The 25,478-nt window shown below is 39.3% G+C and overlaps 1 protein-coding gene across 2 annotated transcripts in view; it reads right to left on the bottom strand.

Moving 5' to 3' along the window:
* The window catches only part of plxna4 (plexin A4), a 230,127-nt gene that overhangs the window by 81,263 nt on the left and 123,386 nt on the right, over window positions 1–25,478 (bottom strand). For both annotated transcript variants that reach the window (XM_007564424.2, XM_007564425.2), the window contains exons 4-5: window positions 14,752–14,880; window positions 3,577–3,677 (exon numbers count right to left, since the gene is read on the bottom strand). In XM_007564424.2, coding sequence (XP_007564486.1) covers window positions 3,577–3,677; window positions 14,752–14,880 — 230 coding nt within the window. The remainder of the gene's footprint in view (window positions 1–3,576; window positions 3,678–14,751; window positions 14,881–25,478) is intronic.

Here is a 25,478-nt window from a genome sequence, read left to right as displayed (position 1 = left end):
CTGAAACTTTACATGACTGATGAGTAGTTAAAGGAGTAAGAGGTGACTACCATCTCTTCTCCTCTTGATGTAGGATCGATACTTATGAGTGTTTGTCGTCGACAGAACCTAAGTAGGAAGCAGTGAGAACGCTTGAGGAGAAAATGATTTCTGAATCCAAAACTCACTACCAATCACAAAAAAAGAAACGATTTCAAATGATGACTTCCAACAATAAAGGATTAAACAAATTAATGTGAATTTGACTTGAATTAAAATTTATTGTACGCTAAAAGCCTGATGGTTAGATTTAGCTGATGACTTAGGAACTCAAGTAATAGAGAAAAAAAAAAGGCAAGGAAAGCTATCGCAGCCAACTGGAGATCAAGATATGCAATCCAATTATTAATGTAAAGATATTGTAAAATTAGTGTCGCTTTTTTCCAAATAGACACTGATAAGACTGGGTATAATTTGCGATGTTCTCAATATGCATGACAACTGTGATGACAATCATTTTGACAAAAATACCCCTCCAAATATGGTCTCCAATCTGTCCAGCAGTCATGCACTACAGGCATCTTGACATGCTAGTTAACGACTTACAAATTGACAGCTGACAGAGCAACATTAGGGGAGGTAACATATCCACAACATGGCTGGAGGATCTCTGGTATATTGGTTCTCAGTAGGAGAGCCGCTGCCTTACTTGGAGAGGGAATAAAGTGTGGATGGAAGTTGGAGGAAAAACTAACACGCCATATCGCCCTTGCGATATAAACAAAAACAGTGAGACATGAATCCCCAGAGCTTTGTTGGGTTGGGATGAGGAAATTACAAAAAAAAAAAAAAAGGAGGAAAAAAAAAGTTTTTCCAAAAAGCACAAATGAACTGTTGAAAACTAGGCAGTGCTGTGGGTCAAAACCTTCCTTTCACATGCTTAGCTAGACAGGCATTAGCAGAAGCATGCACATCTCAGCATAAGCAGACCAAGACAGTTTAGTTGACAGGTGGACCTCCGGTTTTTACAAAGATGGAGTAAGGTCTTACTAGAAGACTGGAAATCTGCTGCAAATTTCACTGAGGGCTCAAACACACACACACACACAAATGATTTACAGTTGGTGGGACAGAAACAATCACGCGTCTTTACAAAAACCCACAAACTTGTTCAGAGTCAAACATGTGTGACATTGACGACATTTTTAAAATAAATGATTGGTGTTTGTCAAGGACAATATGAGTGCTATCAAAGAAGCAGGCACACACTCCTGCTGATTTTCTCTCCGGTAATATTGATTGCCTTCTTGCTCTTGCCCCGGTGTTCTCGCTAACAGCTCCTCTCACCGATCTATAGAGTAAATAAAGGCAATACTGATGGAGGAAGAGGAAAGTGAGTGTGTGTGGATAAGAGAGGAAGATAGTAAAACGGAGAGAGAGAGAGGGAGCATGCAATTCTGTTTTTTTCCCCCCTCAGAGCCGTGAGGTGATTTCAAGGTTGATTGGAACAACAAACTATCTGGAGGAACACTTTTAAAGTGGAACGGCTTGCCGTCCTTCCCCACAACCATTTTCCCTCCAGCACAAAGTGCGCGTGTGGGTGGCAGACAGAGATTTCTTTTCTGTTTTGCTCTTTCTTTCTATATATTCTGAAAGATTCATTGTTTATGCCTTTGCTTTTGATTCTATAGTGAAATATGTTTAACCTTGGACAAGCCAAAGTATTTACTTTATATATAAAAGCCTTTCACAAGCCAGTTTGAACACATCAGAACACTTCCATTATAATTCACAAAATTTAATTTGTTGTGCCTTTTGTCAGACGCCCTGCAGACTGTGCCTGGAGGCTTAACGCATCAAGTCGCTGTCATTCATGTGAGGAGCTTGTTCAAATGTGTTTTAGTAAGTCTTTATATGACAACTTAATAAGTTTAGCTCATTTTTTGTTTTTTTTATGTCTGCCATAAAAATGCAACATTTGAAGAATTGGAAACTACAATCTGAGGACTCCTTCTAGGAGGATGCAGCAATATTTCTGAAGCTTTGGTGCATTCAACACATATGAGCATGTTCATGTTCCGATCAATTTGTAAAAGCAACAAGAAGGTTAAAACACCCAAGTATATTCCGTAGGCACAATATATGCACCTCTACTTTGAATCATTTTTTAGCTTAAATTGCAGAACTACCCATATGACAAAAATAAAGCCACTGTGTCCATTGATATTGACGCTTCAAATGTGCACAAATATGTTTAATTTTACAAAAATGATAGAGTTGATCAATAGTTGATCCAGCAATTCCTTCTAAAACGTTTTTGTAACCAGGGAGTCTCTGGACCGATGAATTAGTGATTCATGCAGGAACATGTTTGTGTACTGTTGCCTGTAACCTCAATTTTGAGCTCCATGATCCATTCATCATCTGTCATAGTTCATTTCTACCTCGGGGATCTCATATGTATTCATTTTCTGTTTTTTTCTTGCTCGACTTTCTTCCATTTATTCTTTATCCTCGATGTGACCTGACACTTTTCTCTACACTCGCTCACTCCCCAGCCTTGGAATATATGATCATCCTGAAACAATTTCTCTCCTTGTCTTTCTAAGAATTTATTACCATCTATTCTTGACTACTATGCTTTCCAGCTCTCTTTATTTGTCATCTTCTCATTCATCTTCTACTCTTCTCATCTCTATCTCTTCTTCCCTGTCCATGTTCCCTTATATCTAGGTTTCACTGTGTTCCTCTCACTTCTTGCATTGCTTCCTTGCCCTCGTCACGTCCTCTTGGTGGTAGCAGGGATAAAGGTGCTAAATGTACTGGTCTCAATGTCCCTCTCACTCACACACATACACGCACACGCGCACACACACACACGGAGCCACTCTTTACCCTTGAGCTAGCACCAACACAAGAAACCAATTTTCAATTTACAGTGTAGTGGGGAAAAAGTCTCTGCCCCCACCAAGCACCATCTCCCTCTGCAATCTTGAGGGAAAAGGTGGGTTGTTTGTGGATTTGTGCCCATCTTGGTGTACGTGCTTATGCATTTCGAGGGGAAAATGACAGAGACGTGCAATCTTAGAAGTAAGGCCAAAGGTAACAGGTTAGCAGGGGTCAAGTGGGTACCTAAAGGTTAATGGGATCATCTCTGTGATTGCCAACAGTTTCCAATACAAGCAAAATCTCTCACTTTCAAGGTTGGAGCGGTGCCAGTCGGAACCCTTGGCAGTGCCCACTAGTGTCCACGCTCTCACCAGGCTCTTGTTTCCAGGGCCGGTAAAGAATGCCAGTGGTTTAGTTAGGTAATGGATCTGAGGGGGTTTCGTGGCACAAAGCCCAATCCAGGAAGATAATCCAACAATTCACCTGCACCGGCATAAGGTGCTCCTGAATCCTCAATGCTTGGGAAGAATGGAGTGCTGGGCATGTGCTCAAACATCCCAGAGGTAGAGGAGGATATAATGTCATATTACAGGACTGACAGAAAAATGAAAAAAAAAAAAAATAAAATAAATAAATAAATAAATAAAATCACACAGATAAAAACTATTTACATCTAGCAGGAGTGAAGACATGCTGAGAGGTACTTACATGTTGTGCAAAACACACCAGCCACAGTGGGGATCACCCGATCCAAGACATTCACTGCAGGTGGAGTACTGTCCACAAGCTTCCACCGGCACTCTCGACAGCTGGGGGGGAAAAAAAAAAACAAAACCACAGAATTAAAATCAATGAACACACTCAAAGTAGCTCTAATGATTTTTTTTCTTTAGGATTACACAATATTAGAGAACATATTTAATACTGAAAAAACTTTGTGCTGTTCCAAAAATGAAGCTCTTACTTATTCTAAAATGCAGCTGCATAACCACAAGACTGGATCTCAGAGAACAAAATGCCTCTAAAGGCCACGTCTCCTCTCAAACCACAAACTTGCCTGTTTAAACTTTGCAAGCAAACCCTGAACATGGAATATTAAAAAGATGAACACTTCAACCCCCCGGGAGACAAAGAATTGTGACAGCAGATGTCCCTCCTCTTCTGCACAATGATGATTTTTTTTTAAAGGGCAACACTGCATTTCCAAACGTGTATGGCAAAAAAAAAAAAAAAACTTCTTGCAGGATAATAATGTCCCTGTTTTGTACCATTCTGCAAGGTTAACAGAAAACCTCTGGGGATGGTTCTCAAATGAAGTTGACAAAAAAAGGAGTCAGTTCTTGACCATTGGGACCGTTTGTGAAGACATATTTCAGCTTCCATTTAAGCTATGAACTAAAATATTTGATGGTAGGATGAGTAGTTGGTTTCTCCTGGTATCTTCAAATTATTTTTTCAGTCATTTGTAATATTATTTTTTGTTTTTAGCTCCTGTTTATTTTCGCATTTGCAGCTAAACCTTCAGATCCAACAGAGCATAATGTAAGTACTTTTAGATTCTATCCCCAGTCTTAATATATGTAAAAGTTTAAAACGGTGTAAACTTATCTAAAAAAAAAAAAAAAACACAAAATCATGCAAATTATTTTGCAAGACATTTTTAACTAAAAATATTACTGCACGACAGTTTTCATCTTTCTCCAACCCAGCGACTCCATATGGTAGAACCGGGTCACTAGGGATTAGCAGTCCATCTATGATGATATATGGGCCTGCCAATTCAAACTGGCATTGACTGGCACTGATTGGCATGGACCTTAAGTGGTTCAGCACAAGGGGCAAAAGTGAGGTGGATCTCAGCTGTCCCCTCCTCTCATCACCATGACAACAACAGGCTACTGGCACTTTTGATTAAAGAGCCATCATTGGTGGATGACCGCTGTCACTCACGCTGCTCCCCGACAGCCAGAAGAGAGATGAGATCACCACTGCTGGACTGATAAAGTGTCTCCTCTTACTTGGGTAGATATGACGTCAGTCTGAGTAACAGGGGGTAAAGGTTGACCCCCTTAAAAGAACCTATTAACAGTTTTGGGGGGAAAAGGAGGCTAAAAGATTTGCCGGGTTACATGTATTCATGAAATACAGTTTGTAATATAATCTTGTTTTAGGATTTTCAAACTGACTTTAGAACATACATTTTAATTATTTTAGAAAACTCACTTAAATATTCTAAAATAAATAAAGAACCTCATTGCCTGTGTTCATAAAGAAAATACTTGGTATTCTTGTTGACTCAGTACGGTTGTGTGTTTACCATGTCTCAGCAGGGTACCATAAATAGCATATAAACATGTATACACACACATCCACACACACAGACACACACACCCACACACAATGGATTCACACACACAGCTGAATGAGTTTAAAAGGGATGTGTGTCTCCTTGTCAAAGTCAAGAGGAATTGTACATGTTATAACAGATTAGAGACAACAGAGGTGCATCTGTGTGTAAAACCTGTGTGTGCGCTTTGGGGAGAGAAAAAAATAGCAAGCATGTTGTGCCCTTCCTGCTGTGTTGAGGCATATTTGCATTAGGTAGATAAAGGGAATGAGTTTGAGATGGAATCAGGCAGATAGAGGAGCAGTGTTGTGCGCACATGATCAAACTCAACACTGATCCACACTGCACAATGCGTCTCACAAGAGAGATTTCCTCTCTTCCCGTCACCCTTCCTCGGCTCTGCTCTTCCTCCTAACATTTAGAACTGCTTCAGTTCACTGCCAGTGAAATAACCTCTTAGTTGTTGAAGGGAAAGGCCACTGTGATAGCCTGTGGATGGTGCAAAGTCCTTCTTTTTTTTTAATACTGGTTGAAAATACCATTTCCTCACATATGTGTGCATGTGCGTATGGTTTGTAACCATGTAATGAAAAAATGTGATAAAACTGTAAAAAATTAATACTACTACATTTGCACACTTTACAGGGTATAATTTAGCATCAATTGCCCACCTCCTTACAGATTTAGGTAATACTTAAATGTGACTTAATGAAATTAATGAAATTATTTTCATGAAATAAATGAAACAGTTATTTAAAACCTACTTTTATTTTTTGGTGTCTAACAATATTATAACTGAAATATTTTGGATGATCTGAAAGACTGAAGGGCGACAAAGAAAAGCAAAAAAAAAAAAGTAAAAGCAATATTTTTAAAGGGACTAGTATAAAAATACAGAAATAAGACCGACTGCAGAATGGAAAATATTTTCATGACTATTGAAGCCGTAGATGCCTGCATCAGGGAATATGGTTTTGTTCACAGAGAACACACTCAAGCAAACACACACACACATCGCATTCAGAGTCTGGCAGAAGCGATGGCTGCCAATAGGAGCCCTCTGTTCCAGAGCATAGATCCTGATATCATTCATTCTCCCTCTGTTTCTGTCTGCCTGTCTCTGTCACTCAGATGCTCTGAGGTGTGTAACATCACACATTCATCATCTCTCCAGAGCTCTCCTTTTGCCGCCTAATATACACACACACACACACACACACACACGCACACGCACACACACACACACACTTTAGTGGGCAACACTTTTGTCTCCACTTTTATCACAAAATTGAGGGATTTGGTGGCTAAACGACCCAATGCACCCCTTGTCCCTCTCATCTCGATATCACATTCATTTTATGCTATCTTCTTCGTGGGCTTAACCAGTGAGTCGACCATTACGGCTCACCATCTCTTCGCTGTGACTCTGCTATCATATCAGCGGGGATGAACACAAAGGACGGGGTGCACGGCATTTATAATTCCCTCCTGTTTCAGGTGAGTAAATGACAGCCATTACACTCAGCACTTTCCCACCTTTCACAATAGGTAGAGATGGATGCTGCTGAATACAATCACGCTTTTAAAAGAAGTAGAGATCACAGGGGTAGTTGATGCCTTAATGCGAGGGGGGAGACAGACGGGAGACACTTTTGATCATTTGCTACAGCGGCACAATGGTGTCAAATTACATATACAATATGCATATGTGTGTGTGCCTCGACACGTGGCAGATGGAAATCAAAGAAGGCGTATTTGAGACACATACCAAGAAATTTCTTCTTGAACGTGATTCACACTGCCCGTTTCTCCTTCCCTCCTTTTATACCTCCTATCTTCTCTTCTCTTCACATAATGCCACGAGCATTCAACTCAGCCAAGACTGAGAACTGATGATTTATTAAATCTGCAGAGACTTTTTATTATCAACTAATTCCTCTGCCTCATCTCTATTCCTCTCTTTATCTAGCTATTTTCTTGCCTCCCTTGACTTGTAATTAAAGAGAGATTCCACCTGCAGCACCCTCCACATGCACAGAGAGGGGGAAATTACACTGATAGTCCAATCCTGATTTACAGCCTGTGGGGCCCACTGAACTCCTCTTATCTTTTCTCTTCCACCCTTAGGCTAACTTCATCTTTTTCTCCTTCCCCGTTGTGAGTTTGTTCATTATTTCAGCTCGGTGTCTGCAATGCGCAGCCACTCTGTCAACTGGGAAGTGGAGATTTGTGAGACAAAAACTGGCTAGAAGTAAATTAAGTTTAGCGATCAGATAATTTTCAGTTTGACCACAACATTCTTCAGTGTGGAGGGCTTTACCAAGTGAAAGCACTTGGTTCAAGTAACACATTATTTTCACACCTGGGACGCAATTAATGAGAGTCACATTTACTGACCTGCCACTATGACAACGGAGATAGTGCGATCCTGATGTACATCCTGTACACTTCTAGATTTTTACTCTATTTTTCTCACATATTGTAGCAGATTTAATATTAAAAAAAAAAAAAAACAAGTGGGAAGGTTGATTTTATGTAAGATTATAAATGCTTCGCTAGAGTCATTTTAATAAACAAAAATATCCCCACCTGCAGTCAAAATGTCAGCCCGGCTTATTTTGGAGAAGTTAGTACTCCATGAAACATTAATGACAAAAAAAAATGGTAAGGAATTGTACAGTTGTTGCTTTCTTTTTGGTGAATCTCTCTCTCTTCTTTTGTCTTGCTCTTTGTCTCCTCTCCACCTGGATGAAGGCGAAGATTGACGTAGGGACCAAATGAAGCAAGGGACGCATTATCCACTCAATGCCTCGTCACAGCTGAGGCACCGCTCAATCAGTTAACACCCAATTGACATCGTTACATCATAAATTCAGCTAACAGTTCGGCCCAGTGGCTGCAAGTGTAATATTGTTTTCATTTGACGTTCCAGAGGTTAAACGACGGCGCCATCAATTGCACTGTCATCTTCGGCGGTGCAAGATAAATGACTTGGAAATAATCAATCATTTTCTCTCATCTTTTTTTCTTCCAGAGATTCTGAGCTTCTCTTACCCAAAGAGAAAATGCAGTTAAACAAGCGAGAGGCCAGCTTACAAATCATAATTTCAAAGACATCCTGCTATTTTTCCCCCCAACTGATTGATATTCCAACGCTTAGTAGTGCAACCTCAGCATGCGTCATACATATGTGCAATGTTGTTTGAGTGTGTTTTTACTAAAATGTCAGTTATCAGTGCACGAGTCAAGCCGAGCAGATCACTGCAAGGATTTATATTTGGCACACACAAAAAAAACTGTTGGACGTACAGCGATTAATTCTGTACAGCCTGCAGAGATCCGACCTGACCAGACTGTAACTAGGAAATAAGATCCTGTCCAAAGGTGTTTAATATTATTTAATATAAACGACAAATTGTATAACACATCCATCTGTTACAATGAATAATGAGTTTGCAAAACACATAACTGAGCAAATGAAGGCTCAAGCTTCATAAGATGGTCTCATCGCATCAAGCTCATTTTCAACCACTTTGTTGACATTTTTTCAAATGGATGTCAGGCAAAAACAGCTGCAGCCTATCATCTCTGTGCAGCTGCTTTGTCAGACCACCAGCCTCCAGCTAATCTCTGACACCACATAATATGCACATCTGAACACCTTTATAACTCTCAGCCACACAGTCAAGGGTTGGGGAAGTCGGATGCCGAAGGACGGGGCAAAAAGACTTCTGCTGATAGAAATTAAAGGATCTTGGTAAAAAAAAAAAAAACATTTTTGCCTGAGATGTGAGGATGTGATATTTCCACAAATTGGCTTATCGCATTTCCTTCGGGGGGTGGAAAAAAGAGGATTTGACTTTGAACGATCTCACCCTGCTGTAGTACACATTTTCAATAATTCACACTTACAGATCAGCATTTGCTACACTGAATATAAATATTTCATCATCCTGACTGTGACAGTGGCAACACATTTTTTTTTTTTAGCTGAATGTAAAGTCGTACGATTGTCAAAAGAAATTGCAGAGGGACTGAGACAACGTCGGGACAAGTCACATAAAATCTAAGCACTGACTCAGTTGATAGGAGTAGGAAGGATAAGTTTGAGGACTTGCTGGTTGCTGCAGGGCAACAGCATGGCTTAGTGAACACTACAGGACGGATTCAATGACAGACTCAACAAATAGCTTGCATAGCTTCCAAATGCTCTCAGACTCATGTCTCAGCACAGCCAGCTGCTGAATAATGTGGTCAGCTGTCAAAATCATATTGATTTTAAGATGTGAAATTTTACAAAATTTTCATAACCCTTTCCTACATTTTGTTATTTTTCATTTATAAAGTAGAACAAATCTGAAGTGAAATTAAAATCACGGATGGCAACAGACCGAATCCTTTAGCAATTGAGGGCCAACACTTTGTAAAATCATCTCCAGCTTTTTCAGATTGCCTCCGACAAGTTGAAACATGGAGAGTAGTTCTTCTAAAATTAGCTCGGAAATAATAAAAATATATTTCTTGACTTTGACTAAGCCATTCTAACAAATAAGTATGACCTAAGCTTTTCCACTGGAGGTCCGAACCCACAGCATGATGGCCAACCCCATGTGAGTGCTTAATATAAGTGCATGCCACTATTTTTGGATTTTTATTGGTGAAAGTTTTGTAATTATCAAACATAATTTTACCTCCATTTTGTGCTGGTATGACGTAAGGTGAGCAACTCTAGTCCCTATAGTCCTGAATGTGTTGCTCCCCTGGGTTAAGACACTTGAATCAATTAAACTGCTCATTATCAGGACTCTGCAGAACTTGATGAAATCCCTAGCAGGACATCAGCTCTTGAGGATCTAGCCTGACCATCATCTGGTTGATTTCATTAGAATATATTAAAAAAAATCAAGTTTTTAGTTAGAATGTGACCAAATATGAAAAAGTTACGATATATAAATATTTATGCTGTTTAAAATCAATATTCTCCAAGAAAAATGATTTTTTTTTTTTTTTACATTTATTCATGCCTAAAATGATCTGTGGATTTTATAGTTGTTTGTTATTTGCAACCTTGATGGGAAAAAAGTGTTTCATAATTATAAATTATACATTTCAGAGTCTGTTCCTATTTATATAATTTGACGGTTGAAAAACAACAATAAAGAGTACCAGAGGAATTAGTAAGTGATTTCTATGCATTTTATGTTTTGTTTTTTATTTTTTATGGATGTTGGGCTGATAATGTAATATTGTCTTCTACCAGGATGATGTTGACACATGAAACAGTGCAGACATCACTTGAACACAGTAGGGAGGTTTGGTACCAGCACATATTAACAGTGGGACTGACCTGCCCTCATCACTCAAACAGCAACCTTAACATCCAAAATCACAGGCTGCTCCATCATTTAAGTTGTTTTATGCCTGAACATCTATTTAACCCACTAACAGAAGAAAAATCAGACATGCCTGTATGTGTGTGAATGTTAAGGAGGGGTGAGGCAGTGGGGAAAAAAAAAAATCTCATTAGAGGACCACCAATCACTGGATTAATAAGGAAGCAGGAGTGACAGATCACTCCGTTAAGGAGCATTGGGGGATGGCACATGATAAAAATGAAAATGGGTCGTCGGAAAGAGAGACAGACACAGAATAAGGATAAAGAAATCTAAGAAATACCGGGCAAGAAAACAAATTACAATGGATCCTCATTATCTTGACAAATTCTTCATGAAAATAGGTTGTAGTTGGGAAAACTCAATAATCCTCGATGAAAAATAAGCCCAACAAAGACAATAGACACAGAGAAGGTGAAAATAAAAAAAAGAGGAACAAAACAGTGAATATGAAAGGGATGTTTTTTTGTTTTTTTTTTTACAATCAATACAGTGAATGAATATGCTTGGCTCTTAAAAGAGTTTGTATTGCAATGATGGCATGATTAAAACAGAATTTCTGAAACTGAAAGGATTGCATTCTTTTGGCATTACTCACCCTCAAGTTAGGGTTAGTAAAGGTTGAATTCATAAGTAACTGCTTTGTAAGAGTTCACTAAAATTAAGAAAGCTATGCATTCCACACAGCCTCTTTCAGATGCTAACTTAATGAAAAACATTATTTAATTAAGTTAGTGGCAAAAAGTATAAAAACATAAAAGCAAATTCCACATTTGAGCAGATTTCTCAAATTCCCCAATATTTCACTAATTCTGAAAACCATTTAATTCTGTTTTAGGAGACACAGATTATCTGTGAGCCAAAGTGTAAGTGACTAACTTTCTCTGTTCAGTGGAGGACAAACACCCGCTAGGATCCATCATCACCAAGCTGAAGGGGAGCATTTCGGGGCTGGAACAGCATGTGAAGAGCTTTATCGATCAACCATGTTCTCAGCTGCCTGTTCGGGGCGCCCTTGCCACTCTCCTCCTGACCTCTGTCTGTATTTCTCCCTCGTTCTAAGAATCACACTCTCTCAGCGAGCGCCTCGGTCCCAGGCCCCAGAAACAGCAGGTGGACCTTCAGCCATCGACCAACTCAGGCTGCTTTAACAGCATCCATCACTGCTGGGAGTTGGGAGTGTGCATGTGTGTGTTGTGGATGTTATTCTAAACCGGCGCAATCATCAAGCGAGTGGTTCCTCACTCGATACTGGAGCTTTGCTAGGATGACTGTCCACATGCCCTCTCTGAAATTGGCAGTCACTGGGAGGTTAGCAGGAAGCAAACAACGGCAATTCAAATTGACATTTATTGCCGAACGGATCAAACAGTAATTGAAGTCAATAAAGTAATAGAATCCCACCTTTTTTTTTTAAGAACAAAGGAAATTAATATGACACCGGACTTTCTGGGAACTATTATTTTTTCATGATTCGAAAGCATTAAATGTAGTTATTTCTGGGAAGAAGACTGTTAGAAAACCACATAAGTCGTTTTTACAAGGTTTTGAACATTAACTGTGTGTTTACGGCTGTAACAGCAGCTCTGCAAAACATGTTTATGCCATTTTATTTCAAGCTCGTCTTACTTTTCCAACCAGTGTCTTATGCATCTAATAGAGTTGTACAAACACCACACCTGCCGTACTATAAAACGCAACAGCTGCTCTACGAGTGTCCTCGCTGTGTGCAGCCTGTGAGCAAATACATTGTACAGTTTAAAAAAAAAAAAGAAAAAAGAAAACAGGTGAATATTACTGATTCTCTCCGAGTCAGAAAAAAACTGAAATCTGCTTAGAAACTCGCCAAGTGTGAGTGTATGTTTGATTTTTTTTTATTTTGCATTTCAAGAAATATTTGGGATCTAACTTGAGGCATGAACTCGAAGGTGAAACTATTTCATTTCATGAAATCAGTGAAGGAAAATAATATGAATGTTCTGGCTGCGTGTCCATATCTCACAGAAAGTAATTTGCACTTACTCCTGATAAGCCATGAAAGACATGTCAGAACTAAATTGTATTTAATAGAAGAATCACAGCAGGTGGAAAGAGATACCAACACATTATTCAGGTTTTCTGAATCAAAAGGATAAATCCTTAATAATGACCGACCCTGGCAATTCTTGGACAAATTAATATATTACTCTTCAAAGCATTGCATATCAAGTCATACTAAACTAAATTTTTAGAAAACTGAATTCAGGTACATAAATGTATCAACCTTAAAAACATTTAATTTATTAAATCACACAAGTACAATCAATCAGTCAAAGAATTCAACCAAGTGGTAGTCACTCGATCTTTTCTTGCCCTTCAAACTCCTCTGGCACTGATTAAGATTGTTTGTACACTGGATTTGGGTTTTGTATTTTTGTTTGGTTTTTTTGGCTTCATTAACTACTTTAGTCTGTGTTTGGCAATTCTCAATTGTTTTGCGTAAACTGTTAGAGGAGCTCAGACTTACAACTGAGCAGATTGACTAATTACTTAAAAGCCTTCATATGTTGTAACCCACTTGGTTGTTGTTTTTTTTCCCCAGTATGAGCTGTATAATTACAATATTGAATTTGTTAACTTGATTGGCTGTAACAGTGACACATAAAATACTCCAAAATACAACAAAAAATTGAGAATAAGAGTTTTATTATGCACAATTTTGCTCTCTATGATCTTTTATAAGGTTTATTAAGTGGGGAGAAGGAAGATTAGCACATTAATGGTTGAGAGAGACACACAACTCTTGATAAACAACGTCTGGATATTTTTGTTTTTCCATCATCTCTCATTCAGCCGGCAGACTGAGACCTCAAGGGAAAATGATGAGAGTTCTGACTTAAAGGGCAGCTTTAACTCATTCTTTGTCTTTTTGATATTGAGAATATTATCTAATAATGTGGGATCCTCAAATGTGTGCAGTTTTTGCACACACAAACAAATACTACGCACTATAATCAGTAAAAACTGACAATTCCATAGTGCCAAAAAAAAAAAAAAAAGGTCTATAATCCTCTGAAAGCAGCAAACAATGCAGAGTTGAGGGAAGGCTAATGCTGACAACAAAACAACGACTTTCAGTGATACTGAATGGCAGGAAATAGGAGCATAAGAAAGGGAATAACGTGCACATTATCTGTACTTTGGAGATTCGACAAGATTTTGAAATGGTCCCAAAAAATGGTAAATGGCAAACAAAGATCCACTTTTATCCTGATTATGTCTCTGTTTTGCTAACATAACATGTTATTTTAAGTATAAAGTTAGTACCCAAACATGAGAAAAGCTCTGATAATGCCCTTCATCACATTCATTTGTTAGCTTGTCACATTCGAACAAACAGTGCTGTAAAAAACTGTTGGTCCCCTTAATTTTTTCAGCTTTTTTTTTTTTTTTGCCACAGATCATGAAACAAGTTCGTAATAATCCTTAACATGACTGCAATTATTCTGTATTTACCAGGATAGTTGCGCTACCCTTTGCATCCGTTCTACTAAAGAAGCATTTCTAATAATGTGTAAGTTTTACCTTTTGCAGAGCATTTGTATTTGCTGGGCTCTGATTGTGTGTAGAGGCCAATGCGCTGCCAAAAGAACAGGCCATCCCCATCTACGACCTTATGTAATCAATGTGTTTCTATACGTGTGTGCCGTCATGTAGAACATCAGAAGAAATCCAGGAGCCTGCATTAGAGCGACTTTTAGTTTTGCTATTTTGGTGGGTTTTGTCTAGGATAGGTGTTCACAGACTGTGTCCATTACACAGAGTGCTGCTATTTTACACCAGATTCATGTCATCAAAGGTACTAAGAGATGGTGTAAATCTGCTCGTGCACACACACGTGGAAGGAGACCACTCTCATCTCCCTATAATTTAACACAACTATCCTCTGTCCTCATAGTCTGCCACTATGAAAAGATAGTCCCAGCACCCAGTGGCGCATCTAAGCATTTTCCATTCTCGTGTCATGCTGTACCAAAATTCTTTTTGGCATACCAAAGATTATTCTGATTTCTTACATAAGAACATAATGTGTCAGAACTGCTGCTTTTTACGAAATAATATGACAGCAAGCAGAGAAAACTTCATTTTTCTTGTGTTTCTGACCTGAGTTTCCGACATGACGTAGAGGTAGTGGTGGTCAGAGGAGAAGGCCATGTCTCTCAAGATGGGTCCGTTCTCAACAGCTTGAACCGTCTCATACTGAAGGGCACGAGAGGAGCCATCAACCCGGATCTGAAAAATCCAAAGCACACACACAAAAAAAGAACAAGATTGGTATTTTCTAATTTATTTTTGGCATTGTGACTTTATTAGCATCAGACATAAGTCAGAAAAATAGAAAACGGTTACAAGAACACAAAGAAAAATAGAAAATAAACGCTGTGTTTTGAAGTCGTGTCTGATGGCGTTATTAGGAATATTTGTTCAGTAGGCACAGCCGTACATTTACCAACACATTACAGCTTTAATCGCTGCATCACAAAAGTACATCTTCCTCGATCATAGTTTGAGTAATTTCAAAGCAATTGTGGTAATATGGCATCTGGGCAAGAGTTGTGCTCCATGAATCCCCAGGTAAGTTTACTCAGCAGAAAAGGCGTGGAATTGCCACTTTGCACGCTGATGTGATGGGAACGGTCTGAGCGGCGCCAGGACATGCGTTTACAAAGCCCGTCTCTCACACGCACACACTCAAACTATGTTCTATTCTAAATCTGCCTCCTCTTCCTCTGATTTGGCAGGAAAATGCAGTTCTGACACGAACCTACGCAAGCAGCTTTCAGCTCGCCATAGATTTAACTTGCACACACAGACAGACACACACACTGGTCTGTATGGACGTACGGACAAGCTCTTGGTAGCTCTCTGTGCCCTTCAGTCTAAAGTGTTTGCAGGTAACGGGCACAAACAGGAGATAATTGGACAGGAAGCAGATGGTCGACCAGGCAGGTGAGTCACTTCATGCTTAATTATAATAAGATTATGACAACAAACTCTCTGTGTTCCCTCTGCCTCCGTTAAACAACAAAAACACCCTGGCTCCTTGGAAGCTGAAGTTTTTAAGACCGTGGAGCTGTTAATAACCAGGGCATTGTTATTCAATTATTTTTTTTACGGATACTCTTACCAACTGACTGATAACTAATTTCTTTTTTGTTGAAATAGACCATAAGCCTGGGTACTGTAGGGAACCTGTATGTTTTAAAAACTGCATATTTCCTTCATATTGGGAGATTAAAATTCCATTATTTAAATTTCACAATGTTCTCCACCAAAAGATACTCATCTTCCAGCCACGCCTTCTTTTGTCTGCACAGAAATGGTCATCTATTATATCATAAACTGAGAAACTATGTGCAGTCTAGGTACTGCCCTGCCGTTCCCTCAAATATCCAGTTTCACAACATGACATTTCTTCAAACGGGCTCCATCGTTCACCCGTTTCACTCGAGTCTGCCTTCTTGTTTGTTTCCCAGCCATTCTTCCCCTCCCGCCATGCCTCCTGCTCGGAGAAGGTAGTGACCTTGATCACAAAGAACCTCGAGTTCTGTTTTATCAAAGCCTGACACACTTCCACCGGGAGTCATTGTATGGACCGGGGTCAGCTGCACAGAAAAGAACAGAAGGCAGATAGGCGGGGGAAAGAAGAGAAGGAGGCAAGAAGAAAGAAACTATTACAAGAACTAAAGCCAGATTCAGCAGGTGGGGTTATCTAATCTGGCCTATTAGGCGAGTTCATTTTAGGTGCATATGCCTGCAGAACACCACATGTGAGTGAAATGTGCATTCAGTGAAAGATGAGTGTATCATGTTACCCCCCCAGTGCAAATGACCAAGTGCTGAGTTGCATAGAGTTTAAGAGCTGACAGTCCATAGCAGTGGCTGAGTATAGAGTTTTATTGTGTTGGGACAGATTCACAGCCACCAGGGAGCAGAGGGGGTTCAATGGGAAGCTCCTTTATATCATCTCTGGATCTGACCACCAACAAAACAAACAAGCCACCAGGGAGAGCACCGCATGTCCACAAGCATGCAACGCTGGCGAGTTAAGTCACACTGGGACTAAAGAGGAGCGCGCAAGGGAGAGCCACTGATTTGAATTGAAGATTGTCAGACTTTGTCGCAAAACCTGTAATCCATATAAAGCATTATTGACAATTTGACACATTTTACAAAAGGGAGCTGTGCCTGCAAAGCTTTTGGCTGTGTCCACAAAAAGTTTTTTTTAAATATGTTTTTTTTTTACCTAAAACATATTACATTATTATAGGATACTGTATTGCATTTGTATGTAGCCCTTTTTGACACCCTACACTGAAATCCAGTGCAAATAACTTACCTAATTAGTAAAACGAGTCTGCCTGCATGTAGTTCATTCCTTAGAGGTTTGTTAGAGAAGATTAGTTAATAATGTTCCAAGCTTTGCAAATCAAGATTACAGTGCAACTACAAACCTAGCAGGACTCAGCCATGCAGCTATATTCAGTGTGCCTTAACTAGAGAAGCAGCCAAGAAGCCAACAACAAAGGAGTCCCAAGGAAAAGCAGAGGAAGGTGCTCAATCTAGACCAAAAATGAAAATTTTGGTGTATACATGTAATACAATGTGGTTCACATCCTCCTTAACACACCACTATTTTCACTGTGAAACACAGTGATGACACCATCATGCCACCAGCCAGAGCTGCATTGGTACAATGGTATTGCTTATATCAAAGCATTTATGTGGTAGAATGTCCCAGTCAAAGTCCAGGCTTTTAAATGCAACTTAGAAACTGTGGCAAAGCCTGAAAATGGCTACTCACAAACATTCTTTATCCAGTGTAATTGAGCTCAACTACTTTGTTGAAGAATTCTCATAGATAAATATTATTTGCAAAACTGGCAAGTCTCAAAAAGTCACAGAGGCGCAGACAAAGTTGGTTCCACAAACGAGCAATTCGACATTTGTACTGAACACAAATGCATGGCACACCACATAAGATCCCAACAAAATACTTTGCACAACTTGGTGTAATTTTACAAAATGTGAATACTTTGTAAAGCCCTGTAGATAACACTTTTTCCTGTAGAGGAGGTAAAAATGAAATCATGTGGTTCATTATGTCACAACTAATCCTGGACTCATCATCGGAAACATCAGTTATTAATACAGAATGTCTTAATTTCTCATCAGTCAAAAATCATTAAGGCAGCACAGTGGTGCTAGCCAATATTATCTGATTCCTTTTCAACAGTAATAAAGTGGATTAGCTGCTCTATGCTAAATGGATTACAATGCTAATCTGTGCTATCACATTAGCACAACCCAGAGACAATCGCTTCCAGGCAGATCTGCTTTTGCCTCGGGGAGGAGCGGCTAAGATGTACACTAACTCAAAAGGTCAAAGAACATGCACCACTCAGGCACTGGGAGACACAGAAAAGCTCGCTCTGCTAAAAGCTCTCACACAGACTCCAGCTCTCATCTTTTCTAACTGCTGATTAAAGACAGTAAACGGCAGGGGTCTCAGAATTTCCAGTGGCTTGAAGACAATAAAAAGTCGTTCACATTTCTTCATGTCTAAATCTTAAAAAAAAAAACAACAACAACAAAGAATCAATAAAAGACATGCACTAGCAATGATTAAACAAAGTAATGCCTTCTACAAGGGACTAATTTGGACATGAACTGCATCCCCTAGTGGAATAGGCAAGTTACTGCATGCACACGCAACAAATAAGCAGAAAAGTGAGGTCTGCAGTAATAATGAACAGAATAAATAAAGCATTTGATTGCAGTTTTTAAATAAGTTACATTCTTTAAACATAAAAATCTTTGGGGGGTTTAATTGTGCATATAAATACCAAAGTGAAACATAGATTTAGCAAGAGTACTACTTTATCTCCATTTTAAAATCTGTAACTCTTGGACATGTAAGGATTTAAAAGTATCCTACGCAACGTAGATTCTTTAAAACACAGCTTTGTTATTATTAATATTATTCCATTTGTGAATAAATATAAAATAACAGCTCATATGCTACAACTAAAGAGCATAGGCTGTGAAAAACAAAATCCCCTTCAGTGTAAAAAATATTTGGCCACAGCTCCGTATACAACTAGAAGAAATTAGAGGAATAGTTGAGACCCAGCATCAACTAAGGTTCAGAAGGACAAGAGCACAAACGTTCACTTTCAGTGTAATATAAGTGATGCATCTCTATTGGCAGCCAAAATAACTAAAAAAAATACATGTTGAAAGTTGTAAACAGACAGTAACCAAGAAAAACTTTGTGCCTCTGACTGAGGTTGGTGATAGACAGTGCAACACTCTGTCCTTGACTGCCATGTCATGGATTTTGAAGCAGCAAAAGGAAGACTTGTCACACAGAGCCGCAGTCTGTTGAGCACGGCACACATGCTAACGTGGCGTGGCTGGAACACACACCATGACCAAAATGTGGGTAAAGGAAGCCAGAATAAGCTGCTGACTAAAGTATCACTGGTTTGACATACACAGTGAGGCGAGCGGGCTGGAGCAGAATGTCATCCAAAGTCATGGGGCATGCTGGGAAACTGGAATTTCACAATATTTAGGTGAGAAGTTTCATTAAACCTCCAAAACAAACTCCCTGGGCAAAACCTGAGCTTTTCGCGATTCCTGCAGCTCAAAAAACTCAGCTCTTTTTTTCTGGTAAATTCCAAGAGTTTAAATAATTTTCAAGAGCCACTCTTATTGCTAATTTTTCTTACCTTAAAGCTGCAGTAGCTGTGCACAAGCGGTTATCCACTTAAGGAACCAAATTATAAACACAAACTATATTGTGTTTTTCTTGTGATTTTTATGCAATGGACCAATGTGAAGTACTGTATAGTTACTGTATAGTACTTCAAGAAACTTTTGTTTAATTTGAAAAAAAATAAATAAAAAAGTATAAGTGTGGGTGTAGTTGTACTTAGTCCTCTTTAATCTGATACAGAATTCTGTGCAACCAATTACCTTCAGAAGACACTTGATTACAAGACAGTCCACCTATGTCCAATCTAACTGAACTTTTTGAGTTACATTCGAAATGCAAACACTCCCCTTAAAGCATGGTGGTGGCAGTATCATGTTGCGGGAGTGCTTTACTTCAACAGGAATTGGGAATCTGTCAGAGTTAATGGAAAGTGACTGAAGACAAATGCAGGGTAACCCTTGAAGAACGAGTGTTTAAATCAGTAAAGCATCTGAGACTATCAAATATCATACCATGTTTTTCAGATTTTTGTGTATAACTGCCTAAAATGTTCTTCCTCTTCACAATATTACTTTGTGCTGTGACAAAATGTTGCAAGGTTCTCTGGGTGTGAATATTTCTGCAGTGCAATGTACATTACGGTGTTTTGTTTTTCTTTTTTTCTTTTGTGGTTTTGTTTTTAAGGTCACAAGTCTAAACCCATTCTAGATATCAAGCCTTTCAGTCCAGGAGCGCTGTATACACATGTCAAAGGACTCTGTAACCCAACCTGTCACACATGGTCAGGTTTCCATCCTCTCTGTGTAGCCAAAGCAGAACGTTAGCAAGTCAACCACGCAAGGCAGAACATGCATTAAAAGCTTAGAAAGACACACCGGCAGATTTACAGTGACAATAGAGAAGAACATTTACTGTAAAAGGAGACGGGTAGAAAAGAAACAACACATCGTCACTAAATCATGCCAATATGTCTCTCCACGCATTGTCTTCACACAGACAGAATAACAATGGTGCCTGTCTGGCTGCCCAAATCTGTTCAGCTCACTGAAACATATGGTACAGTGAAGGGAAGGGGTGCACAAAAGCTGACTGGCTTCATCTGCTAATGCCAATCAATGACAGAGCAAACATGAACATGTTTCTTATTATGCAAGATGTATGATGTATATGGGGGGTGGTGGGGGGGGGGTAGTAGGTTTGACATTAATCTATGTGCATCAATGAGGACATGGCACAGTAACATTGGGTGTCAGGATAGAGTAACACTCACTGCTCATACAGCTAATCTCATTTCCAAGAGTTTAACTGATAAACATAAGTTTTTAATCTGAGAAAAATATGAATAAAACACAAAATCTGCCCTGAAACAAACGAACAGAGTGACACGTGGATGATAAATTTCAGGGTTATGTCTCCACTTACATTGTCTCTTGGTGTAATATTTCACATTTAATGAGTATAGCTTTTATCTGGGAGCTATCCAAAAAGACAACACTGTGCAGATGCTTTACCGGTTTCCGTTTTAGGACTTAAATATTCATTCAGCTCATTAAATGTACTTTTAAGATCATCCTTCTTTCCTTCTTCCTTTCCTTTTGACTCAACCCCCACACACTCACTCACTCTCTCTCTCTGTAGGAGGGTGAATGAGTAAAAAAAAAAACCCGCAGAGTGGAAGTCAACTCATTCTATGCCTTACTTCTCGACTGTTTTATATTTGCAATTAGGCATATCTGCTGCACAGCAGGATTTTAATTAACGTCTTTCTCCTGATGCGTGCACTATGAGGAAGGTGCTTTGTTGGTGCAAATCAAGGAAATGTCATTGTTAGCAGGGAACTTCAGAGATTCATATTGTCACTTTCTCTAAAGCTGTGTAAGAATATGACCTCCTCAATGGCCTGCCTGTTGAGTTGAGATTTACCGAGGTTACTTGTTCATTTTTTTTCCCCCCTCACAAGTAAAAGAAAATGTAAGGTAAAGAAACCCAAAATCTACTACGGTTGAATAAAGTATAATTTGTGGTTTAAACCACAAATGTGCATACACCAAATTAAAAGACAACTTTTTCTGGAGAGTCCAGAAACAAACAAACAAAAACAACAACAACAACAACAACAAAAAACAGAATATATGTGGGGTGTCTTGATGTGGAAAAGTTCACACACCTTGACCAATTTTAAGAACGTTTGAAATGCAGAATGACAAAATATCCACGAGTCAAGATGCGATGTCAAGAATGAATGCTGCGGCTGAGTTGAAGCTAATTAAACTAAGTTAGTTTCAAAGTGTGAATATTTATACAGCCAGGTGATTGCACCTTATTCTCTTCTTTTCACATTTTCCTTAAAAGTTTACAGATTATTCCTTTTGCATCACAAATATCTGTCCATTTAAAAAGGGCTCTATAGACTTTTGAGAGCCACTGTAAATGTGAATTCCTTTCTGCTGGAACCAACACGACAAACATTTATCACAGGCACCACAAACGTGATCTTATTCCATCAGACAGCACTGTGATTGGACCTCTGGCTCAGTGACTGACCACTGTGGCATTAAAGGTGCACTGCCCATTAGCCTGCAGCTCCAAGCAACCTACTAATAAAATCTTATCCCCTGCTGAGAGATGAACAGAAAAAGCACCGAGAGAGGAGACGGACAAGAATGTTATTGTGAAAGATGATGGTGTTGATCGTGAAAAGGGGACAAGTGTCTGGAGGCTTCCTAGCTCATTTCTCCCCCCCTCCCCGCCCCTCTGCACTGCTTTCCTTCTTCAATCTCCCCCATGGCTCTACAGAATGAGTGACAGGTCTCCCCGCTATCTGCTGATCTGCCTTAGAGCAGTGTGACCAAGTGGGAGGTTCGGGGAGCAAACAGCGCAACTTTTGTTATTTATTTCCTTTAAACAGTTATCTTGCTCTTTCTCCCAGTCACATCGTTTGGGTTGGTTTGAAATAGCTGCAGGCTTAAAGCCAGTTCAATCTAGAGAACATCTGTGACCTGTGGACTGCGAGCCGTCAGCTGTCACCATCATCGACTTTCTCCCCATCTTGTGTTATAAGAGGAACCTTTGTTTCTTTTTGTTAAATTACTAATATTGTTTCCTCTGTTGCATCTTAAATAATATATTTATCTACCAGTCTCTCAGGTGAGCACACATATTCATGCCAAAAATTTTTTAAAACTCTCTTCGGTCTAAAATATTTTCAAATGAAATTCTCTGGAACTTGTTGGTGTAACGGTAGAATCTATGCAGTTGTCAGAAGCTCCTCCATCTTCCGTTTTATTCCCCTCCCATTCACCTTTTCATTTCTCAAAGTGCTGCTTTATATTTCAGTCCATTGATTTTTCCACTTTTATAATTCTCCCTCGCCACATACGGTTACTCCATTATTTTCTTTTTGTTCCATCTCATTAAAGCCACGGGACGGCATTTGAGGCGACAGGCAAAGATCCTCCGACAGAGCCTGGTTATTGCTGACAAATGCCTTACCTGCCTGAGTAAAACCAACTCTCGCATGTCTCCTACCAATTATTTTTGTAATGTTTGCACTTTATCAAATGTTTTCACAGTGATAAAAGTTCCTGGTTTAGTACGTCCCGAGACGGGGCCTCAAAGACCCACAGAGGAAGCAGCAGCATAATGTGATGGAAAAGCACCACCTGTGTCTCTATTAGTGCTGCAACCTGGTGTCAGACCTACATAGCGAAGGGCACCCCATTATATTTAGTGACCGGGGGCCACTTATGAGCCACAGTTTAATGGAGTCAACATGGTCCAAAGTGCGGTGAGGGCACCAAATGAGGCAATCACATCAAGCTTTTCAAGGCACAGAGTCTGAGCGGTGGAGTCAGTACATCATGAGGTTTAATTTGATTTCACAAGGGACAGCACCGTATGGATGGACATACATCAAATATTTGATATCACTTTTTCAACTGATGCATGATGTGATACTTAGCCAAAACATATTTAATAAAAAATATTAGTTCATGTGTGTAATGTGCAGACATGTCGGTTTTACCTTATCCGTAGTATTAAATCATTTGATTAGTCATTCGTTAGGGCTTCACATTTTAACTACATGATTATTGTAGAGTGCACAGCATTACTCTATTCTTCAGAGGGCCAGAGTAAAGTCTAGTCACTTTGACTTTTAGTTTTTAAAATACTTTGATATACCTTCAAACAAATACCAGGCATTATCAATGGTTCATTTAGAAAGACTTCCCATTTATTGCTACAAAATTAAATGCTCCCAAAATTGTTACAACTGCTCCACATGTTATTTTAAATATACGTTTTGAATATTTGTCTACAATCGCTAGTTGCTGCACACAACTTGCTCTTTTGCCTAAAATGTCAGAAGACTGCTTCCTCAATTCATGCCTACTTCCTTCGTCCAGCTGGAAAGCGGCCTGTGGATGCAGGAGCCTGCCAGTCAATGTTTCAGCCCAAAATGCAGTGAGCATATGTGCTGGGAGGCATATTTGGGGAGACTGTGTTGCACAAGCAGATGAAGTAGAAAAGGCATTTCCTACTGCTTAATGTAACATACACTTACTGCTATCATTCACATGCACAGCAGACCTCTGAGGTCAACAACTTCTAAAAGTTTCCAAAAGGCCTTTGAAACTATTTTTAGTCACCCAAGTCTCTTCTCTTTAAATGTCAATCACCCTCCACGGAAATATGCGTTGGATTTGTTCAAAAACCTCAGATCAATGTGACATAAACGGCATCTATAGCTCTCTTAGGGGACCTTAGAAGAATATGAGCTCTTCAAATAAGGGTCCACTGAAAGACTTTGATCAACACTCATTAGGTCACTCCCAAACACCCCCACTGTGACCTTTAACCATCAGTATGCAAGGTGCATAGCAGCGATGCACTTCACTGGACCATCTGCTTCTATAAAAATCAATCAGCAGCATGTCTAACCTGGGTAGTGAAGAAGAGAAATGTCTCCACAAAGATGTCTGGGCCTGATAATGGCCTAATGACAGACTCTGATCAACTTAGCTCAAAGTGGAGGGATAACTCAGAACTTTGTTTTGCTCTTTTACCAAGTCTACTTTTGTTCTATAGGTTTGTTCCTCATTTACTGATTGTCATTCTGTCTCAATTTCTCAGCTTTTTTTTTTTTTATCCTCAAACGAACAGTTCATCGGCTTGAAGACAGAGACCGGTATTCTGGGAGATGAGGACAAAGAACTCAATTTTACACTAATCCAAGTAAAAAACAAAACAAAAAGAAAAAGACATAAAAGGAAAATAATTCCACAACAAATGTGGAAACTAAAGTTGGGTTAAAAAGTAAGATGCAACAGAAGCGTCTGTGTGTGCATCAGAGTGTCTGAGCAGGTGTGTGAATAATAGATGGGGAGCTGAAAGCCAGACGATGTCTGGGAGCAGACATAACTCTGGATCTCCTTTCCAAACACTGCCATCAGAAAAAAAAAAAAAAAACCTAAAAAACTCAGCAGACATACAAATACTCTCCCACACAAACATGCACTTATGTAAAAACATAGCATAGGCAATCTGTCCCATGCTCAGAAACTACTTTGTGCCATTTTGTGCAGTGTTTTTTTTTCCAAACGCAACACATTCACTGTTTGGATCTGGTATAATCACTGAGTCAGGTAATACGATCCAGGAATGGGAGTTTTAGGTCTTTGAGAAAAATGAGAACACTATTTTTTTTTTCATGAGAAATCGTAAGCAGTGACGACAGATAAGAATAAAAGTAGCACACATGCACATATTAAATCTTTGGATCACTGACTCCAGCTGAAGACCACACATACATGAATTTATAAATTATCAATGGGCTTACTCTCTCAGAGCGGTGTGTGTGTGCGTGTGGGTGTGTGTTGTGTGCTCATATGTGTATGGAAAACATTCATTGCCTACCCTTCAGTTTTGTGTTTTGGTGATTTATGAGGATCTTTTCCAGGTTTCTAATTAAATATGGAAGCACCTCAGGACCAATTCCTCAGAGAAAAGCAGGTGTGAATCTCTCAGATCCCCGACATTCGCTCTGTGCATTTGTCCATTTGTAAGTTCCTTTCTTTTGTCAAAAGGTGCTCCTTTATATATATATATA

This window comes from Poecilia formosa, unplaced genomic scaffold (assembly GCF_000485575.1).
Source record: "Poecilia formosa unplaced genomic scaffold, Poecilia_formosa-5.1.2 Scaffold159, whole genome shotgun sequence".
In the NCBI taxonomy this organism is placed as follows: Eukaryota; Metazoa; Chordata; class Actinopteri; order Cyprinodontiformes; family Poeciliidae; genus Poecilia; species Poecilia formosa.
Note: the sequence above shows the minus strand (reverse complement) of the source record. Positions and strands in the feature narration are given on the sequence as shown.